Genomic DNA, 13,541 nt, shown 5'->3' on the forward strand with positions numbered 1-13,541 from the left:
GTAACACACGCAAAATACCTCGGTCTCTATATAGATTCCCACCTTAAATGGACAAAACATATAGAATATCTACACACTAAACTCCGGATCATCACAGCAAAACTCTTACAAGTTAAAGATATTATTCCACCCAACATAAAAAAACTTCTATATCACGGTATCTGCGAATCCCTACTCAGATACTGAATAACAGTCTATGCAAATACATCAAACAGCCATCTAACAAAATTAGAAATACTACACAGGAAAATCGTGTCAACAGTGATCTGGACACCATACATGCAACAACCAATATCCGACAAGCACATGGCAATACACAAAATTATGAGCATTAAAATCCTGAAACACTACATGACATTAACAAGGAATTATTTCAACAACACCTACCGAAACAACAGTGACACATATCGTATAACACGACCTACAACAACTCTCTACACCCCCCCCCCACCCTTCAACAACTCATACGGTTCTTTTGTGAGATCACATCAGATACCCACGCAACTCAACAACCTAAGAAAGTTAAAACACGTAGATAACTACAGAACATTAAAAAACGAACTCTGGAAAATATACTAACAAAGCTAAGAAACCATTAACACTAATATACACATCACAAATCACTAGCATCCAATGCCTACACCCCATACATAAACAGTAGCAACAACACAAATAGTGAAGGCTAAATCCCACTCTCTTCATAAAAGCTAACCCAAATAGGTGGGATTAACTTGCCTCGCTCATCTACAAGTAATCCTTATAAGCAGATGCAGAAATTTGTATGAATAATCACTCTTTCTCAAACTTTAAAAATAAAAAATATATATAAATAAAAATTAATGAGAAATAATAATTGTAATTATTACTATTATTAATTGTTATTATTACAAATGAAAAATAATAAAATGTTAAAAATGTTTAAAAAAATTTTTAATTAATAATTAAAAACATCTGTAATAATCATCATTATGAATATTATAATAATATACGTTATAAACAGTTATTATTATTTAAAAAAAAATATGTATACGAGAAAGTATTTGTTATGCATAATTGTGTTCATATAATGTATGTAATTTATCTGAAAAAAAAATGTAATTTTTATATTTTTCTTAATTTCTATAATTTTATAATGTAATTATTATATGTATGCAAGACATAATAAAGTGTTAAAAATTATTATTATTATTATTATTATTATTATTATTAGACCTTCATGGAGTCAAGGAGTCATCGAGGAAGGCTATTAATCACCCACACCAGCTGTCACAACTTTTCTTAAACTCGTTTACACTAGATGCACTAGCTACTACTTCTATTCAAAGGGCTGCTCCTTCTAGAAAAATTTAATGCCCTTTCTTGACTGCCAACAAACTTAATTTCCACAGATGCTCCCCTTGTCATCTCTCCACCTTACATATATTGAAAAATTTTATCAACTGATATCCCATAACACCCTCTCAAAATTTTGTAGACCGCTATCATATTACCCCCTTTGTCTTTGGTCTACCAGTGTCTTCAGTTCACATACTCTCAAGTATGTGAACTGAAGTTTGTGAGTATGTGAACATACTCACAATCCTCACACTCTACATTTTAACCTCCGTATCATCTCTATAATTCATCTTTGCGCCCTTTCCACGGTGTTTTTATCCGTTTGAAATCCAGGAGACCAAATTTTCCCTCAATAGTGCAGGGGCGGTACTATTCATATATCGTATGAATATATATTAAAATATATATTTATTTTATTTATTTATTTACTTTCTACTATTTAAATCCAGCAAGTTTATTTAAATAAAAATTACATTTTACACGTTTATGTTTTTACAAATTACGTAAAAAAATAAATAAAATAATATAAAATAAATGCATAAATAAATAATCATTAGTTCTTCCCCAGTACTAACGTATGCTAACTAACTACAATGTAAGGTCAGTTAAAATAAGCGAGACTTTCACTGTCTTCATTACAATGCTCGTTACAAACAAATCCCAAAAGGTCATAACAATCGTCTACTTAGTTACAGAGAAAAACACCTGACTGTAATTTCGAACACACGACTTCCTCCTCCTCTAATCCTGAGAAGACAGGCGGTTTGTAAATATTTGAGTGACAATAGAGGGCGCTCTCAGACTGTTTTACCTAAAACGATCAACAGACGCTGGCTGGTAGCCGTCACGGTGAATACGATGTCGCGGGAAACGGACGCAGCGGATATGCTTGGAAGATGTCGTTAAGGAGAAGGAATTAAGAAGCGAGTGGGCCTCTACATCCTTAAAACCATTGACGAAGCTCTGGTTTCAGTGTGGAGGAAGACAAGAAGGAAGACGCACTCGCAAGGATTAAGTCGTGTCGGTAAGCCTAACAGATGAGGGGGGAAAGAGACAGAACACTCGCGCGCGCAGTGTCTACCTTAGATGCTGAGTGAGTGAGTGAGGAAGGAGGCTCACTCACCGAAGAAAGCTGGTAATGTCTCTGACGGCCGCTAGCGCTTCCGATGTGTGTTTCGTTTCTGCATCTAGAGATCCTTTAGACGCATCGCAATGACTGGTGACGAAAGAACGGTCCTACCAGCCCTCCGTGCCATTGCACGCCCTCGCTGTCCACCTGCTGTAGTCATCACTCATGATACCGACACCTTCGTGTCTGATGGAATCAATCCCTCTGTAACGGACACCCTCACTTCGCTGATCCCCAAGAACAGCAATCTTTCTCTGACTACCACCACCCCTAGTTCGGTTTCTTTAGCTGCAATTGCCGATGGGCGCACCAATGCTGGGAGTACAGCGACAATCAATCCCCGACCCAACTCTCCGAGGCATAGCAAGGTTCATCCGAGTGATGGTCATTTACCCAGGTCATGTTCAACTGTCACCATGGTTTCATCGGAAAGCCCTCACGCCCCACAGTCATGTAAGTAATCTGCCCTTTCTTTGAATCGCTTATTTCGGTAGCTACTGAATCCTTCTAGTAAGAAAAATAAAAATCAGAATAGCCGATACATTACACGCACCATATGAAGTATAGTTTGTTCTTAACTAGAATAAACGAATTATGTGTCAAATATATTACTATGGGATGGCTAGAATCCCAAGTTTAGAATATTATTGATATGACATTTCTCAATAACTATTCCACCCACAGAAGTTAGGGAACCTAGTACATATCGGCATCATTTTTTACCACGCAATTACACTCAAGAAAGTTATAAACACCTAACACGTGCGGGGATAGAATCCATCACATAATTCGGTAATCTGGATTAGAGATGAAATATGGGCTTTTTCAAACCACTTTCAAGGAGGTGGTCTTTTCACATTGCCACAGTGGGATTTCGAATCTCCTCCGCTATCGAATGCCAGCTAATCTGGTAGATGAATAGGTACAGAGTTCAAGATACAACGTCCTTTTTCAAGCAACTTCAAGCCTCCATTAAGAAAAAGGATGGTCTTGTACTGGATAACGATCCTCACTTACCACCTACCTACCTAAGGACTTTAGAACATGTATACCACAGTGAGATTCGAACCCATAAAATGCAAACTATCCACTCTACCAACGAGGCTGTTTGATTAGATCAGGTAGAGTATGTATATGTAGATTATGCAATTTGTAGGTGAATAGCGTAACTGCCTTCCAACCAATATTCTCTGGATTCAACAGGCTTGAGTGCACATGAATATTGGTTCTTTTACGTAACCATTATATTATAATTATAATTTAATCGAGATAAAAAAACGATGCTAAGCGGATATAATAAGGTTAACCTCTCCAAAATCACTCTAAACTTCATAAGTTGCGTTTGTGAAAGAATGTTTCCATAACATTCTTTTACAAACGAGCCTGAAGCCGATGCAAGCTGTTTTTAATGTAGGATTTATATATATAAAACAAAATAGTGTATCAAAATTTTTTAAATTAAACTCTGAAAATATAAGTTTTATCTAGAAATGTTTAATTATTATATAATATTAGAGACTGTTTTTATTAAATTTATCCATATGTCTAGAAACTGGAAACTCTCTTAAGTTGTATAGATATAGTAACTCTTTAAATAAAAAGGGAATATTTTGCATCCTAGAACGTGAATAAAACCCATCTGTTACAATTGCAATTAATTGTAAAGTAGTACAGATCGTAAATGTCTCAAGAGCAATGATCTGTATCACCTTTCTGATCGTATTAGTGAAGCAGGTAATTGTTCTTCCATTATCAAGTGAACTTCATACTTTATTCATGACTCAAGTAGTTAATAGAATTAATTTACGAGATTCTAAAATTGCTTTGCTTCAGTCTTACATAAACGAAATCATCCTTTACCACCTTTGTTGATTAGGATTCATAAATAAGGCAGTACTATTCAGGAAAGACTGGGAAACTTGACATGTTATTATATTTTGCCATTCGTGCACGCTCTTTTTCGTGACCCTCTTTCTCTCTCTCTCTCATTACACTTTTAACATTTTGTTTCACGAACATTTCCTTTTATGTAGATATTTGGTAAACGTGCACGAACAAAGTGATGGACTACCTAGCGTTTTGCGTTAATTTTCATTTCCTATAAGTATTGGAGTAATGCATTTGAGAACGATCCAAATAATAATGTTTTAAGAGCGATACATCAATTTTTATTTCTCTGAAAAGAAAAGTACACACGGGAATTATTCTTTCATTTTTAAATCTCACTGAATCGCTGACGATTACGAATAGATCTTTCGGACGAAGTTGGTGAGAATTATTCCAATTCATAAAGGTGGTCCATCGCACAAGGTGGATAATGACAGACAAGTTTAATATTATAAGCGTTATAGACTAGGTAATTCTAATTAAAATAATTAGAATGTTATCCAGGATATCCTTGACAGAAAGTATCTCTTGAAAAGGGCAGAGCACTGTTGTTAATGAGACTCGATTAACAACATTGTTAATCGAGTCTCATTCAGAACATACATTTAGCTTCGAGACTAGAAGCTAAATAAATATTCGATTTATTCAGCTTTCAGCTATACTTTGGATGGTATTTTCCACGTAAAATCTTGTAAATGGGAAATGATGAGTATCTAGTAATACGAAGAGACGGGTATTTGTTGATAGATATACGACGCCAAAAAATATTTAGCCAGTTTGTTTGAAGGAGGGTGTCTCAGGATTCAATGTTGGTGTCATCGTTGTTTAGAAAACTAGAAGACACATTAAAATATAATGAAGGTTTAGAACAAATACATGAAGTTTCTTTTTAATTTAAGATTGAATAAAATGTAAAACAGCCTTCGGTAATAGATTATATTCATTCTCCTTTTAGCTAGGAGAATGAATATACACAAACACATCGTGGAATGCTGAATTTAATTTTACAAATGTGTTGCTTTAGCCACATCGTTACTGTTAATATACTTCATTAGTTCTATTTTCTTCAATTTATTACGGCACATATGCTGTTCATCTGATCAACTGATGTTCTTGTGTAATACAATATTATATGTGCCATTACCACCCTGATTAAGTCTCCTGATGAAAGCCATCCTCATCAAATTCCAGACAAATAAACTCAGAGGTGTGTTCATGATATTTATGATAGTATTACATGAAAAAGTTACACCATTACTAACTTCCTACCAACAATTTTCCTCCAAAACAATCATCTATCTGTAAAGACTCCAACCTTATCAGATCTTATATTTCTGTCTTCTAAGGCACTGTTTACTACATCAATCCATCTATATCTTGGTCTTCCTCTAGGTCTTTTTCCTGCCAACCTGGCAGAGAACACTTGTTTTTCTAATCTTTCCTCTCCCATTCTGCTTACGTGATCTGAGATTAGCTCTACTAACACATTCCTGGATGCTAATGATGTGGCAATAACAAAGTTCTTTGCTAATATCCTCGTTTTCAATATGATATTGCCATCTGTTCAAATCTTTCTCAGAACTCTCATATCTACAGTCTCTAGTCTTTGTCATATGTTTTATTTCTAACCCGGCTCTTAGATCCATAAGCTAAATTTGGTTGGAACACTGTCTTGTATACAGCTAATTTAGTGTTTTGGCTAATTTCTCTCTTATTCCATATTTAATTTACCATCTTCACTAAAACTGTGCCTAAATAGCTGAAATGTTTTATTTGTTCCATAGATTCTTCATTCACGATACAGTTGAGGTTTTCAATGTTTCTGCTTGTTTTCATTGTCTTTGTGTTTTTATTGCTGATTTTCATATCAAGTTTATCACCACAGTCATTCAGTTTACTCAGGGAAGCTTGCAGACTTTAGTGAATTTATTTAAAAGCATAACGTCATCCATAAATTAAAGAACCGAGATTAACATCACCAATTTTAATATCAGTTTTACTACCACTTCACAATGTGATGACGAATAATAGTAAAGACGATGTGCTTCCTTGTCTCAGACTTCAGTTTTAGCTGCTGACTTATAGCTTAAATATAGACTAAATATAATGTTCCATTAACACCATATAACAGCATCGTTTTGAGCAGCTTTTCTCCTCGCATCTTTCATATGCATTTCCCAGATCTTCAAAACTCAAATACAGATCCTTGTGATATTCTCATGTTTTCTGAACTATTTGTTTTAAAGCGAAAATTTGATCCTCACAGCCTCTACAATCATTTTTTTTCTTTTTTTCTTTTTTTTTCAAGTATATTTACCAGGAACATTCAGTAGGAAAATTACGGTGAGAAATTCCTCTGTAATTCTCACAATCAGTTTTCTTTTCTTTCTTTCTAATCAGTAATACATATCCATACTTCAAGTATGGATATGTATTCCTGATTTCGTTCCTGCTAAGTATTCTTCGCCATGCTGTCACTGCTTGTTTCATTTAGCAGTCATTCAAAAATAATTACTGCTCCATATATCAAGGATATCTTTTTCTCCAGTTTTCACGTCTCCTTTATTATCTCTAATTCCTTTTATAGTACTATTTCCTCCATTTCTGAGCTTTTTCTTAACAGTCTCCAGAATATTTTTCAACCTTCCCGATATTTATTTTCTATGTTCTTACCAAAGTCTTCCCATAATATTTTCTTTATAATCTATAACAGCACAACTGGCTTACTTGCCAATAATTTTAATTATACTTTGTTCATTTCCTTGAATCCCTATTTAACTTCCTAAATCCACAGTGTAGTCCTCATTTTTGTTATCCTTGCAGACAACCTCACCACATGTTTCACTGGCAGAATCAATGTTTTCTTCAGGATTTGCCACTGAATCTCCAAGATTTGGTTTCTTATTTTCAAATTCTATAATTTTTTCTTGAAGTTTGTGCATTTGAGTATACAGTTCACCTCCAAAGCTGCTCAATCTTGATTCGTTTTAAAACTTTCATACACACTCTTCTTTTCAATATGAAATTCAATTTTATCCTGTTCAAAACTAAACGGTGATCACTTCCAATTTCAAATCCACTGTATACTCTAGTGTCCAGAAGCAGTAGGAAAACATCGCTCTCAATAACGGCATAGTCAATGAGACTTTTCTCATTTGAAATTGGAAGTGACGAAATTGGAAGTTGATCTCTTCAACGAAAGATCATCAATAACAACAACAACAACAACAATAATAATAATAATAATAATAATTTTTAAGAACAAATAATAATAATAATATATAATTTTATTGATTTCTAAAATATTTACATACATACAATGATCACCTTCAGTGACATTCTAACTTATAATGTTTACAAAATTCAGCACTAAGTGCTGCATATATGGTTAATTTTCTACATTGGATTTCAATTAAAAATTTCAATTTTTGCCTCTATATTATGTATTTACAACACATGTTCTTCGAATATCAACAATCAAGATTATAAAGAGTTTTCTGTATAATGAATGACTAATATAATAATGTTAATAATAATAATAATAATAATAGTATTTTTATTCACACTGAGAAGATTTATCACGTATATATACATGAGACATATTTTCTGTACATTACAAAGATTCAGTACAATATGCAGATTTTTTTTTTTTTTTTGAGAAAGAGTGATTATGCATACAAATTTCTGCATTTGCTTATAAGGATTACTTGTGGATGAGTGAGGCAAGTTAATCTCACCTACTTTGAAGCTTGGGTTAGCTTTTATGAAGAGAGTGGGATTTAGCCTTCACTATTTGTGTTGTTGCTACTGTTTATGTATGGAATGTAGGCATTAGATGCTAGTGATTAGTGATGTGTATATTAGTGTTAATGGTTTCTTAACTTTGTTGGTATATTTTCCAGAGTTCGTTTTTTAAGTTTTTTAATGTTCTGTAGTTATCTACGTGTTTTAATTTTCTTGGTAGGTTGTTGAGTTGCGTGGGTATCTGATGTGATCTCACAAAAGAACCGTATGTGTTGTTGAAGGGTGTGGGGATGTAGAGAGTTGTTGTAGGTCGTGTTATACGATATGTGTCTCTGTTGTTTCGATAGGTGATGTTGAAGTAATTCCTTGTTAATGTCATGTAGTGTTTCAGGTTTTTAATGCTCAGAATTCTGTGTATCGTCATGTGCTTGTCGGATATTGGTTGTTGCGTGTAAGGTGTCCAGATCACTGTTGATACGATTTTCCTGTGTAGTGTTTCTAATTTTGTTAGGTGGCTGTTTGATGTATTTGCATAGACTGTTATTCTGTATCTGAGTAGGGATTCGCAGATACCGTGATATAGGAGTTTTTTTATGTTGGGTGGAATGATGTCTTTAACTTGGAAGAGTTTTGCTGCGATGATCCGGAGTTTGGTGTGTAGGTATTCTATATATTTTGTCCATTTAAGGTGGGAATCTATATAGAGACCGAGGTATTTTGCGTGTGTTACAGGTTTGATTTCGGAACATTGGCAGGTATTTTTGTTGTTAATGCAGCGGTATGTGTGACAATGTATCGATAGTGATGCGGGGCGTATGATTCTTGGGTTGTGTATTATCAACATCTGTGTTTTGATGCCGTTGATTAGAACTGCGTTTTGGTGGAAGTATGTTGTGATTTCGTTTAGGTCTTGTTGTGCTTTGCAGAGAGCTGTGTTGATGTTTGTGTGGATTGCTAGTAGTGCATCTGCGTATTGAAATATTTGACTTCTTATGGATATGCTATGAACATCGTTAATGTATATGTTGAATAGAGTAGGTAATAATATGGCACCTTGAGGTACACCGTGTTTTACTTGTATACTCCGACTGTGACATGTACCTATTTTTGTTACCTGTGTTCTGTTTGAGAGGTAGTTCTTGAACCATGTATGCAGTGGTCCTCTTATACCTATTGAGTATAGTTTGGTGAGTAGTATGTCATGTTCAAGTGTGTCAAATGCTTTGGTTAGGTCCAGCAGTATAAGGACGGCGTACTTGTTTTTGTCGAGAGCTTTGTTTGTTGTGTCAGTGATGTCTTCTAATAAAGTAATGGTGCTTTTTGTTTTCTGAAAGCCATATTGGTTTTGTGAGATGATGTTGAACTAATGTAAATAGTTCTGTAGTCTGGTGTGTGTTATTTTTTCTAGAATTTTTGAGATGACTGGTAGTGTAGCTATTGGTCTGTAGTTCTGAGTATCGTTTCTTTTGCCGTGTTTGTATATTGGCGTAATTACTGCAGTTTTTAGTTGTTGTGGAATAATGCCTGTGTCGAATATTATGTTCACCAGTTTCAAAAGTATTGGATTTATTTGTTCAAAGTGTGTTATAAGGTCTGTGAGTCTTATTTTGTCTATTCCTGGAGTGGTCTTTGGTTTTAGTTTTAGGAGTGCTTCTTTAAGTTCCTGTTTTGTTATGGGTGGAAAATACTTCGTTTGTTGTTGACTTTGTGTTGGTAGTTTTTTGTTGATCGTTGGTAGTTTGTCTTTTTTGAGTTGTGTGATGTTGTTTGTATAAGCATGGTTGAATGAATCTGCTAGTTCCTCTTGGTTTGTGTCCTGACCGAAGCTTTTTGCAATAAAATCTTGTGCTGAAGTTTTCTTTTTTCGGGTTACTAATTCGTTGAGTGTAGCCCATGTTTGCTTAATGTTGTCGTTATATTCCATGAATGTTTGGAAGTAGTAGCGTCTTTTTTCCCTCCGAATTTTTGTTTAGTTTATTTCTTGTGTTTTTGTATAAGGTTTGTAAATGTATGTTACTGGGTGACTTTTTAAGTTTTTTCCATAGATTTTCTTTTTCAGTAATAGTATTTAGTATGTCGTCATTTATCCATGGATTGTTGTCTGTTTGTCGCCTCGTTTGTGTAGGTTTTGTTGCTTTTTGTATATTTCTGTGAACTTTAGTTGAAAATTCTCGTATAATGTTACAGGATCGTTTGTTTTAAGTAGGGAATTCCAGTCTGTATTTTTTACTTGGTTATCCACAATGCTCTTTAATATGATAGATTTTTGTCGACTTTTGTGGTGGTGGGAGGGGGGGGGGTTGGAAACGTAATAAAACGAAGTTGAGATAAAGTAGTGATCGGCAATTTTTACGTTAATTACTGATGATGTATACGTATGGATGGGAGCCCGTATGTTGATATGATCAATGCATTATTGTGTTAGTGAGTTATTGAGTATTTCTTCTCTTGTTGGGGAGTTAATGGTAGGGTTTATGTTGTACTGACTCAGTATATCATGATATGTGTTAGTGGTTGAAGAAGCGCGGTCAAGAGTTTATGTTAATGTCTCCTATTAGGATGAGCCTGTGTGTTGTACGCGGTTCGAAGGCGCTTAGCCATGTTTCTAACTCGTGAAGAAAAGTGAGTGGATTATTATCTGGGGGGTCTGTATATTGTGTTTATTGTGTATTTGATACTATTATGGCTATTTGTTAGTTCCAAAATTAGTGTTTCCGCATGTTCGAAGTGGGTTTATAATAATAATAAAATAATAAAATAAAATAAAAATAAAAATAAAATAAAATAATAATAATAATAATAATAATAATAAATTACATTATATATATACAACCAACTAATCACATCTTAGTTAACGTGGAATTCGGTAGGAAATATGGACCTACTAGGTGGATATATATTTTTGAGTATCTTACCATTAAGACACATTAAAAAAATAGACAAATATTATATATGACTGATATATAATGAAGTATAAAATAATAATAAAAACAATATTCTTCGCTTGAGGAATAGGTTATTATCCCAAGCCTCTTTATCTCATTCCTCGACAATCCACGTTTGTCAGAGAATTTTAGGCCTATCTGTACTGCATTGTTTTCGTATTGATTATAAACGGGTTTCAACAGGTTTGCTCTACCTATTGAATATGGTAGTTCAAATATGTAATCCAATCTATACCAAAACTGAATTCTGAGCTTGTATTTTAGTTAGGATCTCATATAAAACTTCCAAACCAAAATCTCATATAAAACTGAAATCTGACATTTACCCTAAACCAAACAGACATGACTTTGTTTTCAGAATACAAGGAAAAAGCAGTTCTTTTGAATATCACGTGAGGGGAAAAAAGGATCTATTACCACGTGAATTTATTATTTTTTTCTCCTTTCATTTCACCCTTCACGTGCAGAAAAAAAAAAGTCAATTACACGCCATTTTATTTTGTTTTGGTTTTGTTTTAAAAAACGTCATCTAATTCACTCATTCGATTTTCTTTCCTTTTATTCATTTTTATTTTGAGTATCAGAGCTAAGCTTGTTTTTTCTTTTACAACCTTTCTCACTTGACCCAAAAAAGGAATTTTTAAAATTAAAGAATTTTTAGACCCCCGCACTTTATAACCGGAGAAAGGATCTCAAGTGCACTTCACCTAATCTTGTTACTAAATATAGCCCGCAGGAAAAACTTAAGATATAAGAAAGAAGACTACCATATTCCATACACCTGTGCAGACGGTTGAATATTTAACATTTTCCATCGATAGAAAAAGCTGACTGTTTAGGGTTCGTTCCCTGCATTATGGATAGGAGGAAGCACCGGCATGTATGAAAACGTCTTCTAAATTTATGAGCTTTGACACATAATGGGTGGCCATTCTTCATTGCCGCTACGCCGACAAAAGATGTTTAAAGCAAACAGTGTGCAACAGCCCTATAAAACGAAGGGGTCTTTTGAACGTTATTCTATGCACTCTGTTTTCCAACTTTTCTGTGATATTTCTTTGGTGCTGACACAACTTACATTATGTATTCTGTCTTGTTTCTCGAATTGTTTCATTCAGATAAATTACGCTCTCAACACAAACAAAAAAGGAGTAAATCTGCTAACACCCTCTTTCTCTCTCTCTCTCTCTCATATTTATTCCTTTATTTTTTTTCTCTCTGTTTCTATCACTCGCTTTCTCTCTTCCAATTTCTCCATGATTTATTATTTTAAGTGCTTTTTGACATAAAAGCTCTCATTTTTAATTCATATTAAGTTCAACGGAGAGCTAAACACGGAGGTCACATTCATCGCAGTGAGTAGATACGTTTCTTATCCTTTCTCAAAGGAACACGTATCAATTCCGTTCATTAAAACTATACTCAGTGCTGTGCGCACAAGACGACTTGATCACCTATGCACTAAGTTCAAGTTCTAATACTTATGCATTCAGTAGATGTACTAAAATGCCCATCAGATCGATTGGCGTCCATTCGATATTTCGCTTTATATCCTGACTGATATGGTTAGAGCCACCGTAGCTCAGTCGGTATGGATATGGATGAAGCCCTTTAGTCGGAAAGACCTGGGTTCAATTCCCGTCCATGACGGGGCAAACTGGCCCCGTGAACACACAGGGATTTACAATCAAAAAATACATATTTAATCCCTTATCAGAAGAGATAAAATATGTATTTTTAATACATATCTTAATGGATGGGTTGAGTCCATTAGGACTCAACTCGTCCTAAGGGACAGGGAGGTGGTGGTGGTGGGGAGGGAAACCTGTGCGAAATAAATAACTGATATGGTTGAATATATATCTGAAAAAAAAAAAAACCTCAATTTGCAATGTCAACGACCCTTAATCGCAAGGATGACATACAGTGTGTGTGTGTGTGTGTGTGTGTGTGTGTGTGTGTGTGTGTGTGTGTGTGCGCGCGTGCGTGCATGTTTGTATGTATGAATGTGTCCTTGGACGCCTTGGTGGTGTCACGTAATAATGACAATGATGATTTATATTAGCGCATAATCACGATTAATCTATTCTCTACATTCTCTATCCTAAAACTAAAGTCCATTAGGTTTAGAATTTCGTGGATGAATTTACAGCCTTCATTTTTTACATAATTGGAAATTCGGCTTTAGGGATTAAACATGGAAGCTTTTCATACACCATCAGGCCTCCAATAAGTGGAGCAGTGGTCATACCGGAAGAAATTAACTCTCACCCAAATTCATGCCAGGGTTTGAACCTACAGCTGATTGAAGAGCGGATTTATGCACCACTGGGCCCACTAACAGACATCTAACTGCAAAGAAAAGAAAAGAAAAAAAGAAAAAAAAAATTTCAAACTTACGGCTAGAGGGAAGAATGGATCCTATCTCTCAAAATTATTGCGCTACGACATCTCGCAATAAACGTAGAACACAAAGTTGGAAATTTGGACCAGAGGTGAAT

General features: G+C 34.6%; 1 protein-coding gene across 1 annotated transcript in view; it reads left to right on the plus strand.

Annotated features, from left to right (window-relative positions):
- The first annotated feature begins 2,261 nt into the window (after positions 1-2,261).
- LOC150106941 (solute carrier family 35 member F3-like) overlaps positions 2,262-13,541 on the plus strand; it is a 101,411-nt gene continuing 90,131 nt past the window's right edge. The window contains exon 1 of the mRNA XM_090392837.1: positions 2,262-2,917. Within this exon, the coding sequence (XP_090248963.1) occupies positions 2,548-2,917 (370 nt within the window). The 5' untranslated portion in view covers positions 2,262-2,547. The remainder of the gene's footprint in view (positions 2,918-13,541) is intronic.

Source organism: Typopeltis vanoorti, chromosome 5 (genome assembly GCF_054136105.1).
Source record: "Typopeltis vanoorti isolate ZY-2024b chromosome 5, IOZ_Tvanoo_1.0, whole genome shotgun sequence".
NCBI lineage: Eukaryota > Metazoa > Arthropoda > Arachnida > Uropygi > Thelyphonidae > Typopeltis > Typopeltis vanoorti.